This window comes from Oryctolagus cuniculus, chromosome 12, assembly GCF_964237555.1.
Source record: "Oryctolagus cuniculus chromosome 12, mOryCun1.1, whole genome shotgun sequence".
Taxonomy (NCBI): Eukaryota; Metazoa; Chordata; class Mammalia; order Lagomorpha; family Leporidae; genus Oryctolagus; species Oryctolagus cuniculus.
In genome coordinates, this window is record NC_091443.1 from 28,914,298 (window position 1) to 28,941,434 (window position 27,137).

A 27,137-nucleotide genomic window follows, 5' to 3' on the forward strand; every position below is an offset into this window, starting at 1 on the left:
TGACTTGAGCTTAAAATTTCAGGTTCCAAATCTAGTGCCAGAGCTGGCAGAATGCATTGAAAATATGGATGAAATGGACATTTCCCTTTGCTTTCTCCAGTGATTGTAATACTCATTCACACACCTTTGATGAGGATCTTGCATAAAAATGGTGACTAGAGACAAGTGTTAAAATATCCTTGAAGGGACTCAAGTAACATTTGTAACTTTTTGTTTGTTTGTTTCTGGCAGGCAGAGTTAGACAGTGAGAGAGAGACAGAGAAAGGTCTTCCTTCTGTTGGTTCACCCCCTAAATGGCTGCTATGGCTGGCGCACTGCAGCGATCTGAAGCCAAGAGCCAGGTGCTGCCTCCTGGTCTCCCATGAGGGTACAGGGTCCAAGCACTTGGGCCATCCTCCACTGCCTTCCCGGGCCACAGCAGAGAGCTGGACTGGAAGAGGAGCAACCGGAACCGAAGCGGCACCCCAACCGGGACTAGAACCCGGGGTGCCAGCGCCGCAGGCAGAGGATTAGCCAAGTGAGCCGCGGCACCGGCCATGTAACTGTTTTCATTGAGTCCTGGTCCAAAAATGCCACGTCCAAGAATGTTAGGATGTTAGATTCTGCTTGCTGGTGTTCTGTGCCACTCAGGAAAGTAGGGGGAGGCCCTCCCATGAACACAGATGGTCCACCACCATGATGCTAAGTCAGAGCTCTTCTAGTCCCTATCAAGGTAATGGTATTCTGCCTGAAAACACTGGACTTAAGTTTGTGTGTTTAAATTGTTACCAGACTGCATTTGAAATGTGTCATCAAGAGTAGCATGATGTAAGTGTTAATAGCTCCTCTAGAGAATATACTAAACCTTGCAACTTATGGATGGAGAGCACATTGTCTATGGTGAAGTATCTTTTTAAAAGACTCATATAGCTGTATAACAAACACAGAAAAAATGCATGGATGGTAAGCGTTCAGTTTAAATATGCATACACATACCCATACCCTATATCAGAAACAAAGCGTTTCCATTTGCGGTGGTGTTTCAGTTATAGGCCATATCAAATAGAGTACCTGTTTATTTACATACACACAGAAGAACCAAGGTGTCTGGAGTGTGTATCAGATTTTCGTGGCAGGACTAAACACTGCAGTCGATGCTTCATTGAGTCTTCAGGTCATGCTGAGGGGTAGATGTTGTGATTTTACTCGTTTTTTTTTTTTATTTTTTTATTTTTAACAGGCAGAGTGGACAGTGAGAGAGAGAGACAGAGAGAAAGGTCTTCTTTTGCCGTTGGTTCACCCTCCAATGGCCGCCGCGGCCGGAGCGCTGTGGCCGGCGCACCGCGCTGATCCGATGGCAGGAGCCAGGAGCCAGGTGCTTCTCCTGGTCTCCCATGGGGTGCAGGGCCCAAGCACCTGGGCCATCCTCCACTGCCCTCCCGGGCCACAGCAGAGGGCTGGCCTGGAAGAGGGGCAACCAGGACAGAATCCAGCGCCCCAACCGGGACTAGAACCCGGTGTGCCGGCGCCGCTAGGCGGAGGATTAGCCTAGTGAGCCGCGGCGCCGGCCGATTTTACTCGTTTTATAGTTGAGATCCTTCAGCGTTAGCAACCAAAGCTGATTTTCCCAAGCCTCTGAGTAACTTAGTAACATGAAATGTTACACAAAGGTCAGTTCTGGATGCAGAACCTAAGTTTTCTCTACCTCTCTCTCTCTCTTAAAGATTTATTTATTTATTTGAAAGTCAGAGTTATACACAGAGAGAAGGAGAGGCAGAGAGAAAGAAAGGTCTTCCAACTGCTGGTTCACTCCCTAGTTGGCCCAACGGCCAGAGCTGAGCCGATCCAAAGCCTGGAGCCAGGAGCTTCTTCCAGGTCTCTCATGTGGGTGCAGGGGCCCAAGGACTTGGGCCATCTTCTACTGCTCTCCCAGGCCATAGCAAGGAGCTGGATCGGAAGTGGAGCAGCCAGGGCTTGAACCTGTACCTATATGGGATGCTGGCACTGCAGGTGGCAGCTTTACCCATTACGCACAGTGCCAGCCCCAATAACCTGAGTTCTTTCTACAAGATAGTTTCTCAATAGAATGAGCTCATGTAAAACATTTTAGGCCTAAGATCTATACTTTGAGAAATGTATTTTTGGTGAGTGAATCCAAATACCTCGAATCATGTTGTCTGTCTTCTGATCCCTTTCCCAAAGTAATTTAACCTGGCAACTCTGACTGGGTGAGGGTCAGCCAAAGAGAACCTAGGGTTAGGTTTGAAAACTTTTGGAAAGGCTGACAATCATTTGCAAGGGAGAGGGGAACTGAGTTCTCCTGACTCTTCTCACGCATATGACAAGTAGAGAACACAGAACTTCCTGATTTTAACTGATGCTCTACTAGTAACAATGACTACATTAAAAATATGTGAATAGAACATAATGTCATTGTATTTTTAAAACATTTTATGCACATATGAAATATACTGATAATTTAAATATGTGAAGTAGAAATAAAATCATAAGCAGTTCAAATGTCTGTGTCTAAAATGTATTTAGCGTGAATTACAGTCCGGTAGAAGTGAAATATAAGTAGTCCAATTTTACTAGGCCTATCTAAATAATAATACTTACAAACAAAATATATTTAGTTGACATTTAAACAGAAATGTTCTTGCTGGGAAATAAAATGCACTGTAAAACCATATTAATAAAATGCTACTAAACTGTTCACATTCACGTGTTAGCTTACCATGAGTTATGGATCATTCCAATCAATGGCATTACATGAGTTTTTATGTGGTTTTAAAATTAGGTCCATATTTTTATTGTGGCACCCTATAATTCTATAGACTTACCAGAATGGATCATAAAATGCAATCATGCATCAGTACAACGTTTGTTAATAAGGTCTTCATGTGTTAAAAGAAAATTTGCCTCCTGTGTTTTAATTAACCAGTTATCTACTAACGGATCTGATCATTAAATCCCATTTTCTCTGAAGAACATGTGTCCCTGTTCTGTTGAGGGAACATTGTGTGCTCTGGCTCTTTCATTTGCTCTTGACAAAACACGAAACAATCACCTTCATTTTATGTCAAAACATTTATTAAAGTGACAATCGTGTCTATTTCCTCAGGATAAGGCATATGTAGTGGTACACAATCAGTGGTGTAATTAGGGAATTCGTAAACCACAGGCATTGTCCACAGTGATCATTTATAAGAGGCCTAGCAATGTCATATGGGTTCTACAAGAAGACAAATGGCCTTTTTATTGTAGAAGTAAATAGATTTTTCTGGCCATTCTGTATTGAAGAGTTTAACACTGTGAGCAACAGTTGCTCTAGAAAGTATAATAAATCGTGGACTGCTTTAAAGCATCTTTCTTTTACCATGCTCTCTTAAAATGCATTTTATATATAATTGATAGTTTATCTTCCTTTCAATTTAGATTTCCTCCATCCACAAGAAAGGAAAAATAATTAACCTGATCAGACAGCTCCTTTAAACTTACTGGTCCCTGGTTTTCATGGCAACACCCTGACCTTTGTGAAAAGGGACAGCACTGACATTTTGTCATCCTTGTAAGGGAGGAAGAGATGTATTTAGGAATGTCTAAAACTCATTGCTTCACAGAAACAGAATGAGAGCTGGGTTATCTGTATTGTATGTCATTTTATGATAATACCCAAACATACAAACAGTATGTGCCATGGCAGGACTAATTCAACTTTCTTGGTTGGCTTTGTGGGATGCCTCTATGTATTCAGATCAGAAAGACTCATATTTTTTTTGTTAAAGAATTATTTATTTACTTGAAAGTCAGAGTTACCAGAGAGAGAAGGAGAGGCAGAGAGAGAGAGAGAGAGAGGTCTTCCATCTGCTGGTTTCCTCCCCAGATGTCCGCAATGGCCGGAGCTGTGCTGATCTGAAGCCAGGAGCCTCCTCCGGGTCTCCCACATGGGTGCAGGGTCCAAGGACTTGGGCCATCTTCCACTGCTTTCCCAGGCCATAGCAGAGAGCTGGATCAGAAGTAGAGCAGCCGGGACTTGAACCGGTGCCCATGTGGGATGCCAGCATTGCAGGTGGTGGCTTTACCCCCTGTGCCACAGCACCAGCCACAGGAAGGCTCATTCTTACCCTTCCAAAATAATATTTTTTTCAAAGAGGCTCTCATTGGAAACATGCATGTGTCTCCCAGATGACTGACAATGCCAGTGAGTTTTTTTATATATATATACAATTGTTCATTGACCATATATGTACTTATGCTAAGTACTTGAGATACTGTAGGTATGAATGAAACATAATTTATACCTGCAATATAGAAATATATGCATAATAAAAAGTAGGGTCATTGATATCCCACTTTCAAAGGGTAATTATAATAAGACATAATAACTAGCATGTATTCCATGTTTATTATATGCTGTACCTTGTGTTTGATATCTTATATATAGAAAAAAGCAAAGTCAGTACTATTATGGTCACTTTATGTCCATTAAAGAGAGAGATGCATACTAGTGAAGTTTGTGTGGTTACCCAGCTGGGAGGTAAGAGAGCTGGAGTCTGAACCTCAGCATCCAGACCTGAACCTTGCTTTGTACAAGTGTCGCGCCCAACTCACAGCGCTTTACAGTGTAGAGGACACTTTCCTATGTGTTGTGACATCTCAAATTTCTTCTTCAGTTTTCATTTTCAGTTAGCTAAATTGCATGCGAAAAACCCAAGATCAGGATCCATTTGTCATGATTATACAGTTAAGTCACCTCTTGTGCTCAAGTCAAATTTCCAGTCTTGTACACTTAAAACTTTTCAAAACCTTTTGTATCTGTTGAAAAAGTCCCTTTTGATTTAGAAATAGATAGGAATAAATAGCAGTTGCTAAGAAAGCTCCATATTCTTCAGTCTCCGTCATGCATAGTGTAATTCTTACAGGCAGTGAATGGCCTAATTTACCTTTAATTTCTTCAGTCATAGCATATTTTTCTATCGGAGATACTAAACAATGTGAAATACATTGATAATTAGTTCTAGTATAAGATACAAATTCCCAAATATATGGTCCTGCTTCTGTTTGTCTCGAGTCTGTGCTGCTAGCTTAAAAGATTATGCATGTATCCATGCATATAAATGTATTTGGACAAGCCATGGCACCCATTTTAAGAGCAGGTAGCAAATCTGTCCATACAGTATGAACTATAGATATTGTAGGAATTGGGATCCTCAACTAAATTCAGTAAATGTAGGATTCTGTTGCCCATTATATTTAACTGCTAAGATACAATGTTTGTAGTTCAGTATACAACTTTTCACTTTAAAATTCAAATAATTAGTTTTCCTTATTAACTTTGTGCTTTTAAAAACGTAGCAAAACTGAAATGAAAGTTGATTGAAAGAGTTAAATTGAAGAATTTACTACCAGACTAAGGAATTGTTGATAGGTTGGTTATTGCTTCATCAAATGACCTAGTTAACATCTTGATAATTCACTGTCTTAGAACCCTTATTTTAATGTTTTGACTCTTAAAACTCCCTTTGTTACTAGACAGAAGAGTGACTGCTTGTGTTGTAGAGTCATATTCCTTCCAACATTGCCAGAGTAGGCTGTCTTCCTCACTTGTTAAAATGTAAACCTAATTTAAGTCACTAGAAAAAATATCTTGTTCTTGTTAATTTGTTTCATTGTTTCAGAAAACAGAGTTTTCCACATGGAGGACATTAAGTATGTTCTCAGTTACTGACTTTCATTTATATATTTCTTTGAGAAAAAAAAAAATGTTTGGGAAGAGAGGTTAGAAAAAGAAAAAGAAAGTGCATTTTCATGGCTTTTCCCAAAGTTTAACAAGAGCAGTTAGGCAAGAGAAAGGAAATAATGCACATCCAAACAGGTTGATAGAAAATCCTCATATGAGTATACATTTGTTTTAATGATTCTAGAAAATACTTTATTAAATGATCATAACAACTCAAGCTGTTTGAAAGCTGAACCAGAATTGACCTGAGCAACCTTAGCCTAAATCCCCATCAATCACTTGTTCATGAGGCAGCAAGGGTAGAACATGTGTTTACTGCAACTGGTCTTGTGTCTTGTGTAGGAGGGAAGGTATGAATGCCACCCAGAGAACAAGAACAATTTTCTGTTTTGTTCTTTCACCTTATATTTTGTATTCTATCAAATCCCTCAAAGACTATTCTTGCCATAGCAACACCTGCTGGGAGAGGAAAGTTGGAACAGCCACACTGTTGCCTGCCAAACTTGTTTTCCTGATTGAATGACACTGCATGTCCTTCATCTTCCAATACCAAACCAATCAGAGGCACTACATGCCTCTCCCTGTATGCTTCAAATAGCTAACACCACCATTTTGATAAAATTTCCCCAACTCTTTCAAAAATAAACATCATGCATGTGTGTGTATGAATGTACAGTTCCCTTTAGAAATGCAAATGTTTTATTTTAACTTCATGTCTATTTTTAATGTTCCTGCTGTATTGCCAGCTTTGTAAAAGCATTATCGATCTTGACTTATTAGCATCTCCCAAATTATTATTGGTGAGGTACTTAAGTGTGTGCCATTGCAAAGATAAAGAGCAATTTTTATTTACAGAATGTAAGAAGAGATACGTTTATGCGTATTTGTAACATGGACAAAACAGTAGGCATGCCATCTGGCATAAAGATATATCCAAAAATAAATACTTATTTAATTTATGGGACTATCAGTAATACAAACTTAGAATATGGAACCACATGGACAGTCTTGTAGAACCAACATTTTCTTTCCTGCTAACTAAGGAGAGCTATAGAATGGACAAATTACTCAATACTATCAAATGCTTCCACTATTTTAGTGTATTATTTCTACTCCCTTGAATCATCCATCTGAACAAGTCCAAATCCAGTAGAAATGCTGATATTATAAATATCTGTTGTGTTTTTTGGATTTTTAAACTTGAAAACTAAAATAATTACATGTGAAAAATGATCTTGAAATGTGTATGTTTGATAATTAACATTGGATAGTCAAGGGTGATTATTCACCCAAAGTTTTCATACTTGGATTTCTTGGTAACCTTGATTAGTGTTGCATCAGTCCATCAAGAATATATCAATCTCCTCTAAATACTTTAAGATGTCACATGATGTGGGAACTACTGAAAACTCAGAAAAACTGTTACGCTGTTATCAGCATGGTTAGCTATAAGTGAATAAAGAAGTACTCATTTTGTGAGGACATCAGGAAAGATAAGACTGAACTGTAAATTTAGCAATTGACAGTCATTGGGTGAATATGTTGAGAACAAACTCATTTCTGGAGAGAAGGAAGGAAGGTAAGGAGTTGTAAGCCATGTGAGTTATCAGATTAGAAATCCTGCCTCAGTGGAGTAGAGACTTTTTCATAGAAGTAATAGGGTTTACCAAGATTCTGCATGTAAGATGGAAAACAAGCAAAGGGATTTACACCTTCTATTGTGAAAAATGGTGAATTGTTATAGATATCTGACATGATTTTCAAGAAAGATTCATAATAGCACATAAGTTTTTTTAGGAAGAGAAAGAAACATTATTAAATGGATTTAGTAATTTGTTTATAAGAGAAAAGATAATTCAGGAGGAAGTACAACAATGCAGCGTATTATATTAATCTATAGCCCAGGAATGTTCTACATATTTTATTTTATTTTTTAAAGATTTATTTATTTTCTTGAAAGTCACAGTTACACAGAGAGAGAAAGAGAGGAAGAGAGAGAGGTCTTCCATCCGATGGTTCACTCCTCAATTGGCTGCAATGGCCGGAGCAGCACTGATCCAAAGCCAGGAGCTAGGAGCTTCTTCCCGGTCTCCCATGTGGGTGCAGGGGCCCAAGGATTTGAGCCATCTTCCACTGTTTTCCCAGGCCATAGCAGAGAGCTGGATCAGAAGTGGAGCAGCCGGGTCTCGAACCAGCGCCCATATGGGATGCCGGCACTGCAGGTGACAGCTTTACCTGCTATACCACAGTGCTGGCCCTTACATATTTTATTTTTAATAAATTTTATTAAGTTCTGCACTTTTAAAAACAAACGAATACAAAAAATAAATTTCTGTTACTGTGTATCATATAATTCACCATATTATCTCTTTGTATTTTTACATACCAGGAATTATTTGCAGTCAAGTGGGAATCTTTATTCCTTTATTGAAAAATGTGCAGAAGTTGTGCTGCTTTTCATCAAACATTGTATGTTACCAGTTGTGAACTCTACAAGGAAACAGATATTATGAAATCTATCAATTTGTGAGGATCTTTAGTGTATTGGATTTCTTCTTTCATTGCTAATACCTTTCAAACACATTTTATATTTTTAGTGACATGTAATTATTAATCATACTTTATGTAGGTCAACCTTATTAGTTAAAAATTACTTGACTTAGATCATAATTTTTTTTTTACGTTGAAGCAAATTCTCAAAATTGTCTTAAATAATTATGTGCATATTTTCCAGGGGCCTCTGAGTATTGTGTTCTTATAAACTTTGTATATAAGGCAATTATTCCCAATCTCGGTGGTATATTCAGATCTATGATGTGTGTCATTATTAGACTATTTCCAGTATTAGGGTATGAAGGTTTGAATATATTGACTACAATAATAAAATTATTTTCACACCAAATATACTTTCTGGAGTGGTATTACAACAAGCATGCTGATGATCTCCCTACACTAGTGGTTTATCTTTTTTATACCACAGCCCATTGTGAGACATTGTTACTGATGTGCCAGGGACAGTTGTTGCTACTGTAAATTGTTTAGTTCCTTCCTTATATGTAAAATTACTTAGTGATTTCTCAAAATGGTCATGTGTTTTCTAGCTATCTGCATGACTCTTACTTAAAAAGCTGCTAACAGAGGAGTCAGGATTGCTGACGTAGTCAGTGAAAAAGCATCTAGTGTCACAGTATCTTTCCTTTACAACTATGGGGTCTCAGTAAGGATGCTGCTTACTTGAGATTCTCAATAAGTAGGTCACTAGGGTTGAAACCCATAGTCTACAATAAATTCTTTAACCCATTTGTTCTTGAAAAACATGCACACACACAAATAGATTTGATTAATTTGCATTATTTACCATAGTGACATAAAGTCATCATTTACTTCAGTCTTCTTTATGTTTGTTTATTTCTGATCATCATGAGAATTCTTAATATCTGGTCTCCTAGGGTCATTCTCATGAACAAACAATTCTTGGAATCTTATTTATATTTGTATTTTTGATATAGACTATGCATTCTGCTCTGGAACATACGTATTTGTTGTAAACTATTCCCCTCAAAGGTCAAGTATAATATAAAATTAAATTTTTCATTTCTTGAAAACAGTGTTGTTGTCCTAAAGAAAATTCTGCATATTACTCATTTTATTACTTATTTTTATTGTATATTTATTAGCAAACTGAACTATATTTACATATTTTAAGACCATAAGTCTACACAAAGCATATTTTGTCTGTATTTCAGACAATATCACATGTTATCTCACAGTTCAAGCTAAGCTTCCCTTGCATTTCTTTGCATAAGGAAAATAAACCTGTGATCTTCTCAGACTGAGGGTCAGCTTTCCTCCGCTTCCTTCCTAATTAATAAATGAAAGCATCAAACTTGTTTAGAGCTTCTTATAGTCCATGATACAATGAAGTTCACAGAAAACCAGTTGTTCAGTTGTTTGTTTATGTTGGGAATGAGAAACTTTGGTGTCATCCCATGTTTTTCAAGTTTCTCTGATTGTAGAATATCCTGCAGTGACATTCCAGGCAGGACAATTCAAAGCAAAGGCGGAGTATAGACTTTATGTCAGAGAATTTATCTGTATGTTTTACTAGGAAGGAGTTTTTCTAGCAAGTGCGTTATGAATACAGATATGACATGTTGTAGACAAATGAAACTTTGTGCTTAGTTTCATTGTAAGGCTTAGTTTTAGGAAAATAATTTATTTGGTTAATAACATAAAAATATTAGAAAAATTGGATGGCATATCTTCAAATTGCCTCTTTCTTGTATGTTTTTATTTGGATTCACAACTTATCTCTCCACATCTGTTTTTAAAAGAATTTATTTATTTGAAGAATGGAAGGAAAGAGAGGAAATCTTCCATCTAGTGGCTCAGTCCCCGAAGTGTCCACGACAGCCCAGGCTGGGCCAGGCTGAAAACAGGAGCCAGGAACTCCGTCCGGGTTTCCTACATGAGTGTCAGGGGCTCAAGTATTTGCACCGTCTTACACAGGCAGGTCGATTAGAGGCAGAACAGCCAGAGCTCAAACCTATCTACCCTCCAACATGGAGAGTTAGTGTAGGAAGTGGTGGCTTAATCCACTGAACCTCAATGCCAGCCCCTATTTGTGTCTTTAAATAAAAGAAGAGAAAAGAAAATTGGAAAGGTTCCTTCTTGATTCTTAAGACACTCTCTGCATCTTAAGAGGTACTTCAAGAATCTATCCTGTCAATGTTTTACAAAAAATTTTGGTACCTATGTGTAACTGATTGCAGAATTACTTTATTTTACTTTTCACTTTTTCCTGAAATTTGCATGATCTATGTGTTGTGTTTATTCCCACTAACAATTAAATTCAGAGCTTTTTATCTATGCTACCCTAAATTCCTCTCCCCTTTTCTTTTTCTTCCTATCTCAATCATTCATAATTATCTCTTGTGGGCCAAGCAGGAAAGCAGGCACTAGACATGCAAGATGGAAGAAGTTACAGTGTGCCTTCTAGGAACCATGTTGTCAGAGCTACATGCAAGGGAGAAAATACAAGCCAAGGGACTGGCATTGTGTCACAGTGCAACAGCTGTCACTTACAACATAAGCATCCCATAGTAGAGTGTGACTTCAGGCCCATGCTGCTCCATTTCCAATCCAACTTCTTGCTAATTCGTGTAGGAAAGCAGTAGATTATGGCCCATCCCACCAATGTGGAAACCTGCATGGAGCTCCTAGCTACTGGCTCTAGCCCCATGCTAGCCCCAGCTATTTGTGGAGATTTGAGAGAAGTAACCCCAGCAGATGGCAGCTGTCTGTTTTCTGTTGCCTCTTGTCTCCCCCTCCCCATCCCTCTTTTCTCCCCAATCAATTTCCTGTCTTTCCCTCCAAAAAAATAATTATAAGCCAAGCTACAAGCCCAGATTAGATGAGTATACAACATACAATGTAATGTGGTCCCAAAAAGTGACTAATCAGGTCATCCTGGAGTAGGCAAGACATTGGAAAAGCAGTGACATTTAAGCTGAGTTTCAACACAGAGGGTGGGCAGGGGTGCTGGGAACAGACAGTCTGAACACTGGAAGGAGCTATTTGCTACAGAGCTCTGAGGTTAACTAATCAGGGAAACCGCAAGCAAAGGAGTGTACCAGGAGAGAGCACTTCTGACTATGTTGTGCAGAGCCCCATTTCTGGTGTGAAATATTTGTGTTACTGAAAAGTGGATGTTTTTTGAGTGAGTTTTGAAAATAGATTGAAATGACCTTTTAAGTTTCTCTGGGATTCTGGAGCCTATAATATACCAATATGCATTGCACATGTGGTAGAGAAAGTGAACAATGAAGGGAAGGTATAAAAATAAAATTTACCAATAGTTTTTCAATGTGAAAGAACCACTGTTTATCTTTTGATGTAGTTCTTTCTGGGATTTTCTTTGTTCTAGATTTTTCCCTGCATTGGTCTCCTGTGCCCTGAATCAGTGCTCCTCTCCCTTACTGTCTTAATTTGTACAACAGGTATAAAATCTTTTCCTGAGTTCCTGTTAGGGGAGGTATAGTGCACTGAATGCTGGCAATATAGGGAGTAAGCAGTTGCATTCTTCCCTTCAGAAAACTATTTAGTCACATCCATTATTGTCTGCCTGCTAAAATACAGTTTATTGTATGCCCTCGAGGTTTACAACATGATGTCATGGGATATACCTAGAGAGGAAGATAACTATGGAGAAGCAGATTAACATGCTGTCATCTCACATTGTTTATTTTTATATGTACATAACAGGAGCTGCTAAACTCTGTATAAAAATTGTATATTACTGTTCTTGTATATAGTAACACATTTTTATCAGTAATAATGGTTATACTGTCTACTAATACGCTTTCCTTGATAATATAAATACCTTTATCAATAAATCAATTGATAGGTCTATTTTTAATAGGTCTATTATATCATTTTTAAAAGGTTTCTGTAATATATTACATTAATGTTCCCTGGTTTACTTAACAAGGAGATTCTGCTGTTTTCAATTTTTTTTCTTAAATTAAAACAGTGTTATAAGAAGCATTTTCCCTGGGGTTTGCAGTGTTGATAGTGATACGAATGGAATTGTGTTTATTATAACATTTATGACAAGGTAATGGGAAACCTGGAAGAATGAGACTGGTGACAGGAAGTCAGTTTAGGATATTATCACAAGAAGGAAAAATGACTTCTGAGAAAACTGCCTGTGGCCATGCAAAGAAACAGACAAATATGAGAGACATTTTTGATAAATAAAAAATAGGATTTGATGGATATTAGTGGAGGACAAGAGCAAATGGTGAAACAAAAAAAAAAATCCATGATTTTAATTAATAGACGGGATGTTTTGATAATTAACTATTATCCTAATCAAGAAGTAAGTGGTGATTAGATTTGAGAGAGTTTTGGAATATAAAAATAGGGTGCAATCATAGGCTGGAAGAACCTTGGTATAAAGTAAAAATTTATACTATGAATATATGATAGTAAAACATCACATAAGAACTCCTACTGGAAAATCTATAGTAATAACTAAGAGGGTTTAGTTTGTAATTCTGCAGAATAGAAAATGTAATTAGAGGATTTAGAGAGTAAGAGAAAACTATAATACTTTGAAAAATGATGAGGTCTTTTTGGCCAAGAGAGCTGACAAGTTGTAACTCTGATTTTAAGTTTCAAAGTCTTGTGGAAGAGATGAATTTAAACCAACTTTTAGTCAATTTTTACTATGTAGTAGAGCCTGGGATAATTTATCTAAGAAACTATTTTTAAGTTACTGAAATTAAAACTGAGATTGAGATTTTTATCATTTTTATCAGGCAAAGGAAAAGTTAAAGTTTAAATAAGTATATAACAAACAAATTTATAAAGAGAATCATCAAATTTTCAGCATGATAAGCTTTAACAGTATGACTATTCAAGAAAATTTTTGGATTAGAATGACAAAATATAATAAGATATTTAACTATTTGTCTTAGTAAATAAGAAAATACGTAATTTCATATGGTCTACTCTTTAACTTTTCACTCTTTGCTCCTTTGTTCAGAATTTTGATAACCTTGGGGCACACAAAGTATAACTTTGTCTTTTCACGATTCAGTACTCAAAAAGGTTACAATTTACTAAGATCATGGGGCTTGTTTTTGGATGAGATATGGATTGAACATTCCAAGAGATAACCCTCAAAGGAAATTATTTCACAGAACTTATCAGATTTTGGATTTATTTGGTTGGCAGTTTTTGATGCATATGGGAAGTAGCCTAAGGTGGATGAAAATACTAATTTGACATATATAAGTTAGAAGTCAGATAATTTGCAAAATATTTTAATATACTCCTTCACATTTTGTCTCATCTCATATTGCCCTGGGACAGTGACCATAAAATGGGCTGACATTCTGTCTGACCTGTCCATGTGAGCAGATGGATACAGCAAGAAGGGAGTCCAGTGCTTACTCACTTATGGTTGCCAAATTCCATATTCATTGCAACCTGGTTCAGGAGTTAGGACTACATTGCCAACCTGCTATATATTGGCCTTGGCTTGTATTCTAGAAAACCAACATATTTCTTATCTCTTCGACTCAATATTCTAATTTTTAAATGTTAACTAGCTGGTTATTAATATTATTAATTGAGATAAATTACTAATTGTTTCTGACCCATAGTAGAGGCATAAGAGTTGGTTAAGGTAGTTACTAAAAGGTATATATCTACTAAGAAGAGAGCGTTTAAGTTATCATGTTTTTAAATTACAATATATAATGCATTATGAAAGCTATTTAATTAAATGAAGGAATTAAATAAAAAGTAGATTGGTTATTTTTGTATGAGCAAGATTATTCTATCACTTTGAACTTGAATTTATTTTTCTCTTTTTGTAATAAGATACATGTCAACATTAATTGAAAATAATTTTAAAACCTAGTTGTGTTAGTTTTTGTACCTTGGAAATAGAGTATTTCAGTACTAGAGGGAGAATAAAAAATTTCATTTTTCTTTTTTTGTTTTGTTTTTATTTAAATATTTATTTGAGAGTCAGAGTTACACAGAGAGAGGGAGAGGGAGAGAGAGATCTTCCATTCTCTGGTTCACTCCCCAAATGGTCACAACGGCCAGGACTAGGCCAGGCTGAAGCCAGGAGACATGAGCTTCATCTGGGTCTCCCAAGGGGGCACAGAGACCCAAACATTTGGCTTATCTTCCACAGCTTTTCCCAGGCCATTAGCAGGGAGCCGGATAGGAGGTAGAGCAGTCAGGACTCGAACAGCTGCCCATAGGGGATGCTGGCATAGCAGGTGGCAACTTTCCCGGCTACACCACAGTGCTGCCCCTCAAATCTTTCCCCTTCCGCATGTATTTCTATATGCAAAGAGAACATATGATGTTAATAAGAAGAAGGATTAAGTTATTCACATATTTCTGGTTATTCTTGTCTCTGACATTTTATTTTATTTGTGCTTTCCTAATAGATACACTGTTCTGTAAACCCATTTGAGTTCATACATAATTGCATAATATAAAAATACTTCCAATGGAAAGGTGACAGTGTCTGTAACAAAAATAATTTGTAGTCTCTCCTTCAGTTCATGTTTTTCACTAAATCCTCATTCATACATGTTATAGTATAATAAAAAAGATTCAGTAAAATAAAATTTCACTATAAATATTCCTGGTAAAATCAGAAATTACCTTTACTTGAGAAAAATGTACTTATGTGCATTGAAATCTATTTTTAAAATTTTACTGAAATAGTGATAACATCATGGCAAAACATTGGTTACAAATATCTTAAAATGAAATTCACATGTCAAAAACAACTAGAGTTAGTGAGTAAATCCGCTGCCTGCAGTGCCGGCATCCCGTATGGGTGTCAGTTCGAGTCCCGGCTGCTCCACTTTTGATCCAGCTCTCTGCTATACCCTGGGAAAGCAGTGGAGGATGGCCCAAATACTTTGGCCCCTGCACTCACATGGGATACCTGGAAGAAACTCCTGGCTCCTAGCTTCAGATCGGCACAGCTTCAGCCGTTGTGGCCATCTGGGGAGTGAAGCAGTGGATGGAAGGCCTTTCTCTCTGCCTCTCCTTCTCTTTCTGTGTAACTCTTTTAAATGAAATAAATAAATCTTAAAAATTAGAAATCCGAAATAAGAGAAAGCAGTGGATTTTCAAAGAGTGTGTCATTGTAGCCAATATTTCAGTTCCCTTCCCACTAGCCAGAGAGTGGACCCTGAAGTTAGGCAGTTTGGCCACAAGTTCTAAACCAGAGTGACAACTTCTGATTTTATGTCAGAGGTTCCTCTTGTTCATTTCCCACTACTTGCAGTTCCTGTGGATGCTAAGTTTATGAAGTTGATTCCTACCCACAGCAGTCTGGATCCAGCTCGTGAGAAAAACTGGTGTTAAAGCCCCAGGCAACGGCTAATGAGCACATGTGACTGAGGAGGGTGTTTTCATGTTGACCATTCATTTTCCAACTCAGTGCCTTGTATGTTGTGCTAATGTTTGAAACCCTAATTTGAGAGTGTTCAGTGAAAACCACTCTATATTATTTTTGTAAGGATGTCTGTTCACAAGGTCTCCTTATGTTTGTCATCTGAATTGTAACATTTCTTCAACCAGCAGATATTGTTTCCTAATGATTTTCTGTGTCTGCATATGCTTCACCAAATTTATACTAACCTTGAAAAATTTTCTTTTTCCCATTTCAAGTTCCACCCAATCTGACTGTTCCACAGGAAAAATCACCTTTGGTCACCAGAGAAGGAGATACAATAGAACTGCAGTGTCAAGTAACTGGGAAACCTAAACCGATCATCCTTTGGTCTAGAGCAGACAAAGAAGTGGCAATGCCTGATGGGTCAATGCAGATGGAGAGTTACGATGGAACACTGAGGATTGTGAATGTGACTAGGGAAATGTCAGGAATGTACAGATGCCAGACCAGCCAGTACAACGGATTTAATGTGAAACCCCGGGAAGCCCTGGTGCAGCTCATCGTGCAGTGTGAGTACATTCCTTTTATGTATTTCAATTTTGGGGATAACAGGAGAAATGATACCTTTATTCTCTGAGTGAAACGAGGTGATTTTTGGAATTGGATTAGAACGAGATGTTTCTACCTCATTGCTATCCAATTTGAACTAATTTTCCTTAAATCTGCTTATTACTTGAGCTACTAGGAAAGAGTTGTATTAGTGTGTGCGATGATTATGATAGAGTTATGTGGTTGGTTAACGCCAAAGGACTGACAAGCCTAATGGTTAAAAACTGTCCATGTGCAGTGTAGCAAAGTGGAGACTAGAAGTAATTGCTAATTGCTAATGCTCTTTTGTTTTCACAGTTCATGTTTCTACTGCAGACAATTGCCTGCCCTTTGTCCAAATTATCCACCTATTTTAAAGCATCCTTTGCTTAAATTGTGGATATGGAATCATTAAAGTGCTATTTGTACATCGGAAGCTATAACTATGGGGTACAAAATTATCTGGTAACAAAGAACTAATTCGGCAGATTTTTTAGGTTCTGGATTTTTGTCTGACTTTCTTAACAGATAATTGTTTAACTGAGTGTTCAATAAGATAAGTTTTCAGCTTTTTAATTGACATTATGGTGATAGCTTAAAAAAAATAGACACCCCAGGCTTTCCATTTGCTTTCAGGACTAAAGGTTCTAAATCCATAAATGTAAGGGTCCATACAGATTTAGCAACATTATTCTTGTTGCGTCCCTAGAGTAGGTCTTGGTGACTTTGTTGCCAGGTGGTGAGGATATTGCTGAGACAAAGCAAACTGTACACAATCTGACCCATCTCTGTTAGTGCTGCTGGAAATTATAACTGATGTACCATTTATTGAATAATTGCTACTGTAGTCTTCAAGAAAACAGTTGAAGTAGTCGAATCTATGCACTTTAATAAACACTCAGTGATCCTTTTTTAACCCAGAACACTGAAAATAGAATTGATCCCAAAAATGTCATATTTATATTAAATTTAGGGTTGTTGCAGAATGAATTAGAAGGTTTTAAATATGAAAAACAATTTTCATATGGAAATATTGTGATTAGAGTGTCTTAGAAGCCAATACATTTTTAAAGGAGGTGTGTGGAGGAAGAGAGGGGACAAGGTGCTGTTCTTTAACCATTCCCTGCTCCTACTCTGAGGGAACTCAGATTCTAGGAATATTATTTGTCTTATAAATACGCAATCTGATATTTGCAAACAAATGTCAAGTTACTTGACTGATTGTACTGAATGGTTAGTGTTTTCTTGAAGAAAATGGGTCTTAGATTTCAAGTTTCATTTAATTGCATGCTTCTTACTATCCTTTATATTCTCAAGGTATGCTCACGGATATGAGGTTCATGTGAAAACAGATTTTAGAGAAAAGGAAAAGAAATATGAGGAAGAAGGAGGAAAGAAAGGGAAGGGAAGAAAAGGAGGAGGGGAAGAAAAGCAAAGAATGAAAAACAGTTCCTCAATCTTCTTTTTAAAATTTTATTCAGCATTTTATTGAAATACAGTATACCTACCAAGAAGCACATATAAGTGTGTAGATAAATGAGTTTGTGATCCTCTGATCACACTTACAACCAATATCCAAACTGAGAACAGCACATTAGTTGTATCCCAAGAGTCCTCACTGGCCCTCCCCATTTCTTTTTTTTTCTTTTAACTTGGCAAAGATTATATTGTCATTTGCATACTATGGTTCAGTGAAGCAATATTTTATAGCTCTATACTGAATGACAGGATATACACACAATTTTTAGACTTGCTGTACATACCAACTATCACAGATAAGAGGAAGCATGTGTTTTGGCCTTTTGTAGTCTGGCTTATTTCACTTAACATAATGGTCTACAGTTGTATCCATTTTGTTGAAAATGTCAAGATTTCACTTGTCTTTATGATTGAGTAACATTCCATTGTGTATGTATACAACATTTTCTTTATCCAGTCATCAGTTTATGGACATCTAGGTTGATTCCATATCATTATGGATTGAGCTGCTATAAATATGGGCATACAGGTATCTCTTTCATATGCTAATTTCATTTCCTTTGAATATGACTCATGAATGGGATTTCTGGTTTATATGGTAGATCTGTTTTTAGTTTTCTGAGGAATATCCATATGGTTTTCCATAATAGTTATACAAATTTGAATTTCCACTAACAGTATATTAGGGTATCTGTTTCCTTGCCAGTATTTGTTTTGGATTTTTGGATAACCAATCTAACTGGGGTGAGGTGATACCTCATTGTGGTTTTTATTTGGATTCCCCTGATGGCTAATGATCCTGAGTACTTTTTCATGTGTCTGTTGACCATTTCTATTTGATCCCTTGAAAAAATATCCTCTTGTATGCTTTTCCCATTTATTTTTTAAATTTATTTATTTATTGGAAAGGCAGAGTTACAGAGGCAGAGGTAGAAAAATGCTTCCATCCACTGGTTCACTCCCCAAATGGCCACAATAGCTGGAGCTGGGCCAATCTGAAGCCAAGAGCCAGGAGCTTCTTCCAGGTCTCCCATATGAGTGCAGGAGCCCAAAGACTTGAGCCATCTTCTGCTTTTTCCCTGGGTAAGCAGAGAGCTAGATCTGAAGTAGAGCAGCTGGGACTTAACTCTATACCCATATGGTGGCTTTACCCGCTACACTGCAGCGCCAGCCCCCACTTCTTAGTTGAGTTGTATGTGTCGCTCCCCCTCTTCGTGGAGGAACGACACAGGACCCTGCGCTGTTCTTTTGTCTGCTCGGCCCTCCCCGGGTTTGCTGCTGGTTCTTCCCGGGTTGGCTACTATCCCTTCCACTTCCGTGGAAGGGCAGTTCCCCCTGGCCACATTCCCCACTTCCGCAGGGGAGCGGCACACCGCCGGCCGGCTCTTCTCGGGGGCTGCACAGGTGTTCCTTCAGCTAGATGTTCCCCATAGATGTTCCCCATAGATGTTCCCGGTGCATGCCGTCTCTCTCCTCCTTTATAGTCCTCCTCCGCCAATCCCAACTCGGCTGCCCACACGCCGAGTACGCTGCTCTCCTCCAATCAGGAGCAAGTCCTACAGTTTATTAGCTGAACTGGAGGCAGCTGTGCGGAAGCTGTTTACTTCTCTCCCAGCGCCATATTGTGGGAGAGCAGATGCATAGAATAAGTCTTAATTCCAGTAACTCAGTCTAGTCCGGTTTGCTCCCCACAGATCCCCCTTTCTTTTTATTTTTGGCGTTGATACGCGCCTGTCTTCGGTGTCCCGCGGCACACACTCTGCTCTACTTGCTAGAGTTGCCACAGGCTCTTGCAAGTCCTATCAATCAGGCAAACCGAATCCGGGTCCTCTCTTCGCCATGTTGTGAGGAGGCTTTTAGGCGCTGATGCGTGCCTGTGTTCGGTGCCCTGCAGCGCATGCTCTGCTCTGCCTGCAGGGGCTTACAAGCCCTATCAGGCAAACCGAATCCAAGCCTTCTCATTGCCTTTTTGTGGGGAGGCCTTACTGATGTTAATTCGTGCCTGTCTTCGGTGAACTGCGGCGCATAAGCTGCTAGCCGCCACAGGTGCTCATCGTGCTCATCGCCTCACTTAATCAGGCAGACCGAATCCAAGCTCTCACATTGCAGTGTTGTAGGGAGGCCTTTCTATTTCTCTATTTCTCTATCTCCGGGCATTCCTATTTCTCCCATTTTACTTCTATCTTCCAGCATTCCTATTTCTCTTTTACTTCTAAACTTCTGTTTCTCTTATCCCTGCGGCTTTCCGGCGCCTTGCCCCGCTGGCGGGTTCCCGGCTCTGCGCCGCTTCAGCCCGCGCCTCATCTGCGCGGCTCGGCTTTGCACACACACTCCGCGGTCTCGCACTTAACCCTTTCGCGTCTGAACCACGGCCTTGCGCCAGCCCCGCGTTCCCTATGTACTTGAGCCCCGCACGCTCTGTCTGCGCGCGGCAGCCTCCGCGAGTCACACAGCGTAGCTTACGTGTCCGCCACTAGCATTCAATCCAAGTTCCCCGGGCTAGCCTGGCGAATTCAACCCAGCTTACGTCTCCGCCCCACGGTTTGGCTTCCCGTCCTTTGCTCCCCGGGCTAATCAGACGGATCCCAATCTGGCTTATGTTTCAGCTTCTGGTTTCAACTTTTCGCCCCCTATTCCCGGGCTAACTTGAGAATCCCAAAGTGGCTTTCGTATCCGCCTCGGCCTGCCCCCCGCGGCTTCAATTTCCCTAACATTTTTCTCTACCCGGTATGTTTCCCCAAGCTTTCCTCCAACAATACTCCTCCCTCATTTCTCCTGGCCTCTCCCCACAGTCCGCATCCGAGTCTGTTTGTTCTAGCTTTCACTTTCGCTTTCGACCTTAGAGATTTCTCCCAGCTTCCCCCCGTAGTCCGTATCCGAATCTATGCCTAGGCTTTCAATAGCTTCTTCCGGCACCTTTTTCGTCCGGCTTTTCCCTAGGCTGTTTGCTAGTCTCTCTCTCCGGTATTTTCCCAGTTCTTCCCTCCCAGGTTTCCTATCCGTCCTAGGTTTCCTATCCGAGTCACGGCACCATTATGTCGCTCCCCGTCTTCATGGGGGAACGACACTAAACCCTGCCTAGGCTTCATATCCGAGTCACGGCACCATTATGTCGCTCCCCCTCTTCATGGAGGAACGACACTAAGCCCTGCCTAGGCTTCATATCCGAGTCACGGCACCATTATGTCGCTCCCCCTCTTCGTGGAGGAACGACACAGGACCCTGCGCTGTTCTTTTGTCTGCTCGGCCCTCCCCGGGTTTGCTGCTGGTTCTTCTCGGGTTGGCTACTATCCCTTCCACCTCCGTGGAAGGGCAGTTCCCCCTGGCCACATTCCCCACTTCCGCAGGGGAGCGGCACACCGCCGGCCGGCTCTTCTCGGGGGCTGCACAGGTGTTCCTTCAGCTAGATGTTCCCCATAGATGTTCCCCATAGATGTTCCCGGTGCATGCCGTCTCTCTCCTCCTTTATAGTCCTCCTCCGCCAATCCCAACTCGGCTGCCCACACGCCGAGTACGCTGCTCTCCTCCAATCAGGAGCAAGTCCTACAGTTTATTAGCTGAACTGGAGGCAGCTGTGCGGAAGCTGTTTACTTCTCTCCCAGCGCCATATTGTGGGAGAGCAGATGCATAGAATAAGTCTTAATTCCAGTAACTCAGTCTAGTCCGGTTTGCTCCCCACAGTATGTTTTGTTATTTTTGAGTCTTTTGAGCTCCTTCCATATATTGGATATTAATCCTTTATCATATGCATAGTTTACAAATATTTTCTCCCATTCTGTTTGTTACCTCTTCACTTTGTTAATTGTTTGTTGTTGTTGTTGTTCAGAAGCTTCTTAGCTTTATGTAATTCCATTTGTCTACTTTTTTTTTTTTTTTTTTTTATTGCCTGTGCTTTCCAGAAGTCTTTGCCTATGGCAACGTCTTGCAGTATTTCCCCTATATTTTCTTCTGGGAATTGGATAGTTTCAGGTCTTAGATTTAGATTCCTGATGTACTATGAGTTGATTTTTGTATAGGATATAAGGTAGGGATCATCTTCCTTTTTTTTCCTTTGTTGGTCCTACAATTGATCAATTTTGATTATCTTTTCAAAAAACCATCTCTTTATTTCAGTGATCTTTTGCAGTAGTATTGTATTAGAGCTTCTGTCTCCCTTTATATCCATTCACATTTGTTTTATAAAACTGGGAGCCCCAACATTGGGTGTATATATGTTTACTATGTTCACATCTTCCTGTTGAATTAATCTCTTAGTCATTACATAATGACCTTCTTTGTGCCTTTTAACAGTTTTTGTTTTACGTCTATGCCATACTACCCTGAATGCTCCCAATCTCCGAACTTAGACTTTATTTTTTAAATCTATTTAGTCTGGTATGAATTTAACAACTGCTGGCTTCTGACTTTTGATTTCCATTTGCATGGAGTATCTGTGTTTTTTTCCTTTTCAGTCTATGTGTATCTTTATTGTGGAAGAGTGTTTCTTGTAGACAGCATACAGATAGGTCTTTTTCTTAAAAATCCATTCAGCCAGCCTATATTTTTTAGTTGAACAATCAGGACATTTGTAATCAAGGTTGTTATTTATAATAAAGGCTTGATCCTGCCATTTTTCCATTAGTAATCCTTTTGTTTATTTTGAATCTTCCTTGTTCTTTTACTATGAGGCTTTCTGTCTTCATGTTATTTCATGATACCCATTGTTTTCTTTTTTTCTGTGTGTAGTACATCTTTATGTACCATTGATGAGACCATCTGGGTGGTTACAATAGACAGCAGTGGGTCTGTCATTCCTCCTTTCTGTCCCACGGAATCTCTGTTTGGTTCTTCCATTCTCCACTGGAAATTTCTCCCAGTAAGTCCACTGGAAACATGGCCTTTTATTTTTTCTTTCTGATATCTTTCAGTGGCTGAAGTCAGTGCAGTTTTTCATTGCGCAGCCATCTTGGGTTGATCCCACTCTTCAGTTTTCTAAGCAGAGAGGAGACACCATGCAGTGACCACAGAGGAATCTGATGGGACTTGGAACACTGCACTCTTGTGTACACAGGACTCTGGAGGCTCCTGGAGCTAACACCAAACTTCAGTGACCCCGGAGCTATTAGACCAATTGGTTTTCAGTGTGCTCGCTCCTTGCTGGGAAAACTCTGATGCACATAAAAGCTGTAGGACTGGTAACTTCAAGAATAGCAGTCTCCTCACAATTTTTGTTTTGTAGATTTAAAGCTTTTTTAAAGTAATATGTTTTTAAAAAATGAATAAGGATCTCTATTCTTGATATAATATACTTAAATCCCAAGTTCTGTTGTTTAGCTAAACTTTCATTATCTCCCATTTCTTAATAGGTCCCTTAGAAAATGCTAAGTTCAAAAGCAGATTTTAAAATGTAATCCTATGATCATGGATAATAATAAATAAGAGTACAGTTGTCTGTAGTATGACAAGAATGAAATTGGCAAAAAGATACCAGCAGACACAGGAAAAATCTAGCTCTTTTGATATATGAAGAAAGGTGTAATTTATCTGCCTTTGAAGCCAACTTGACAGAGAAAGAGGTGTAGCCTAATGAGCTTCCCTGGCCCATCCAGGGAGGTGATTGGATCTAGCCAGCACTCTTCATAGTCCAGGTGAGAATACAATCATATCTTTGAACGAACTTCCTCTCACATTTTTCCAAGTTCTCTGCAGAATTGGATATATATTATTGAGTATTTTCCAGGTAAAAATAACTTGTAACAACTGCAGAATATTCCTAAGTAAATTAGAAGTTCATTTTCCAGGCATATGGCTTGAAACTATAACAGGTTCAGCCTACATGCTTGCCTAAGGCTTATTCCTATAAAACAAATGTCACAGGAACCTGTCATTGTTAAACCAATAAACTAACTTTCATTGTGAGTTTTTAGAAGTATTAAAATAATTACATATATTTTGATTTACTTAGATAGCAATGCTTCATGTTATTTATTGCATGTATGTACACACACACCTATGTAGGTGTGTGTTTTTTTCTATCATCATTGGCGTTAGTTCTGTCATTATAGTTAAGAAGCTACATTTTATTTATTTTGTATTTGTAGCATAGCATATTTTGCATTATAGTTATTTGGTAAACTTGTTGAATAAATGGAAGCTATGATAACAAATGGAATATATGTACATTTCACACTTCTCCTTGTATGCCTTTTTTATTGTGTTATTTAGGTTTCAGGACTATCCCAGGACTTGTTGCTTACATTTGAAGGTGTCCACGTATATGAAAGGAGAAAATGTCACATTATTCTGTCTTTTCTGGAATACCTCTTAGAGTTTATGAACTTTACACTTAGTGAGGATTTCTTTTCTTCAAATACTTATTATATTATATATAATCTTATGTAGTGAAAAATAAGATTGAAAAAGAAATAGCTAAATCAAAGAAGAAAAAATGTTACACCTGCAAAGCGCATTTTTTCATTTAGTTTTACTTCTGCACTTGATCTTAGCCAAAAGATCGAGAAGTGATAGTTTTACTTCTGTCCACTTACACAATTTACAATTAAGAGAGTTAATTTTATGAATTGTATGAAGGATTTACACATAAATAGTATTTTTGTATACTGAAGTCACTTAAGTATACTTAAGTCATTTAAGTGAATAGTTATAATTTATACTTATTATATGTAAATATGAAACAGTCTCTTTGGCTTAATGTTAATGTTCTAAATTTCCAAATGAGATTTCTTCATGACTAATGCTAAAGATAAGTTTAATTCATGACATTTTAAATTTAATTAAATCTGTGTGAATGATTTAGACTGATTCTTGGTGACCATGGAGGATCTTTTCCTGATAATTCTATGTACACCTGCATTATTAGTCTGTACAGGACAATTTGGAACTTCAAAGTGAAACTTCATCTCTTCATCTTACAGATGCACATCAGATGACATACTTCTTTCAGAAATCATGTTTTTTTTTTTTTTTTAAACATTTGTTTATTTATTTGAAAGTCATAGCAATAGAGAGAAGGGGAAAGACACAAAAAAAGAGATCCTCCATCTTCCAGGTCAATCCCCAATGGATCGCGGGTGCCATGGCTCATTATGCTAATCCTCCGCCTGCAGCACCAGCACCCTGGGTTCTAGACCCGGTTGGGGCACCAGTTCTGTCCCGGTTGCTCCTCTTCCAGTCCAGCTCTCTGCTGTGGTCTGGGAAGTCAGTGGAGGATGGCCCAGGTCCTTGGGCCCTGCACCAGCATGGGAGACCAGGAGGAAGCACCTGGCTCCTGGCTTACGATTGGCGCAGCGCACCAGCTGTAGTGGCCATTTGTGGGGTGAACCAACAGAAGGAAGACCTTTCTCTCTGTCTCTCTCTCTCTCACTGTCTAACTCTGTCTGTCAAAAAATAAATAAATAAATAAGTCCCCAATGGATCAATGGCAAGCTAGGAAGTCCATCTTGTTCTCCCACATAGGTGTCAGGGATCCAAGTGCTCAGGCCAGCTTCTGCCTTTCTGGGCACATTAGAGGGATCAGAAGAAGAGCAGCCATGGTTCAAACTAGCACTCGGATATGGGGCGCTCATATCAAGCAGTGCTGTAACCCACTGTGTGACAACACTAGCTCCAGTCAACTACTAATTTTTATGTCACCATTGCCATTCTCAGAACTCTCCTCTAATATTGTCATATTGTCTAGAGTCAGTTTGAGCGACAAAAAAGAAATACTTCTGATGGTTTCAGTTTAATTCTGTCACCAAAGTGACTGGATTTTAAAAGTTTTGCTTTCTTTCCATAAAATAATTCTCAAAAGCAGAAGACTTACCTTGCCTCAGTAAGCATAATTTGAAGAGAATATTAATTTGGAGGATTTTCTTTTACTCAAATAATCTTAGTTTTACCACTTAGTGCTACATATATATCTCTTAGCACATGCTTAACTTCTTGGAGTTTTAGATTAGTTTAGTTTAGTCAAAGTTGGGAGCCAACTACATCCAGGTCTCCCTTAAGTATGCAAGAGCCCAAGGACATTTACCAACTGCTGCTGCCCTCCCAAGTGCATTGGCAGGGAGCTGGCTGGGAAGCTGAGCAAGCGGGACTCAAATCCAACCTCCAGTATTGGATGTTGGTATCCCAAGCAGCAGTTTAACCTGAACCTGAACTTTGGTTTTCTTACCCCCAGACAGGGAAACATTTTCCCAATTTTCAGTTAGTATTTGGAGATTCAAATATTTTTTAAAGTTACTAGAACACTGCTTACTTTTTAATACATACTGGCAATTACTATCATTAAGAGTATCCTTTTGATATGTAAGTTCTGATATTTTAACTTAAAAAATTCCATTTTCCTACTTGTTCCTCTTATAACCAATATCTTAGTCCGTTTGAGCTGTTTTAACAAGACAGCCATAAACAAGTTTATTCCCTACAGTTCTAGAGGTTGAGAAGTCCTTGACCATCTGCTTTACATGTGACCCTTTCTTGCTCTGCCCTTGCGTGGTAGAAAGGGCTATTCAACTCTCTGGAGACTCTTGTAAGATCACTAATCCCATTCCAGAGAAGACCCCTATGAGCTAACCACCTCCTAAAGTTCCCACCTTCTAATGGCACGCTGTCACATAAGCAGTCACACTTCACTCTTTCAATTTGGGACTGACACAGATATTCAGAGAGTAGCACCCTATTCCCCACATCCTGCTGTATTTTAAGTTCCTTGAGGGCCAAATCAACTTTTTTCTTTTTTGTACCACACAACTACACATTGTTAGATTCTGTGAGAACTGATCCATTTTAGGCATCTCTTCCAGGGAAAAAATTAACATTTAAAACTCTCATCATTAAGAAATTCTTTCTTTTATGTCCTTACTGGAACAAGATCACATTTATTAAGATAATACTTAATGTTTTAGGGGCTCGTACTGTGGCCTAGTGGGTAAAGCTGCCGCCTGCATGCCAGCATCCCATTTGGGCGTCAGTTCAAGTCCCATCTGCTCCACTTTTGATCCAGCTCTCTGCTTTGGCCTGGGAAAGCAATAGAAGATGGCCCGAGTCCTTGGGCTCCTGTACGCACATGGGAAAACCCGGAAGAAGCTCCTGACTCCTGGCTTTAGATCTGCACAGCTCTAGCTGTTGCGGCCAATTGAGGAGTGAACCAGCAGATGGAAGATCTCTCTCTCTCTCTCTTCTCTCTCTCTTCTCTCTCTTCACACTCTTCTCTCTCTTCTCTCTCTCTCTCTCTGCCTCTCCTTCTTTCTCTGTATAACTCTGAATTTCAAATAAATAAATAGATCTTTAAAAAAATACTTAATGTTTTAAAAATTCCTTTTTTGTATTTTAACATGATTGATTATTAAATAGAACCCAACATTCATTACACAATCTTCCTCAAAATGAATTAAATACCTTTATTGGTTCTTTTATGGTTTAGAG

General features: G+C 38.9%; 1 protein-coding gene across 1 annotated transcript in view; it reads left to right on the forward strand.

Moving 5' to 3' along the window:
* Window positions 1-27,137, forward strand: part of MDGA2 (MAM domain containing glycosylphosphatidylinositol anchor 2) — an 896,755-nt gene that overhangs the window by 655,604 nt on the left and 214,014 nt on the right. The window contains exon 8 of the mRNA XM_008269620.4: window positions 15,938-16,231. Coding sequence (XP_008267842.3) covers window positions 15,938-16,231 — 294 coding nt within the window. The remainder of the gene's footprint in view (window positions 1-15,937; window positions 16,232-27,137) is intronic.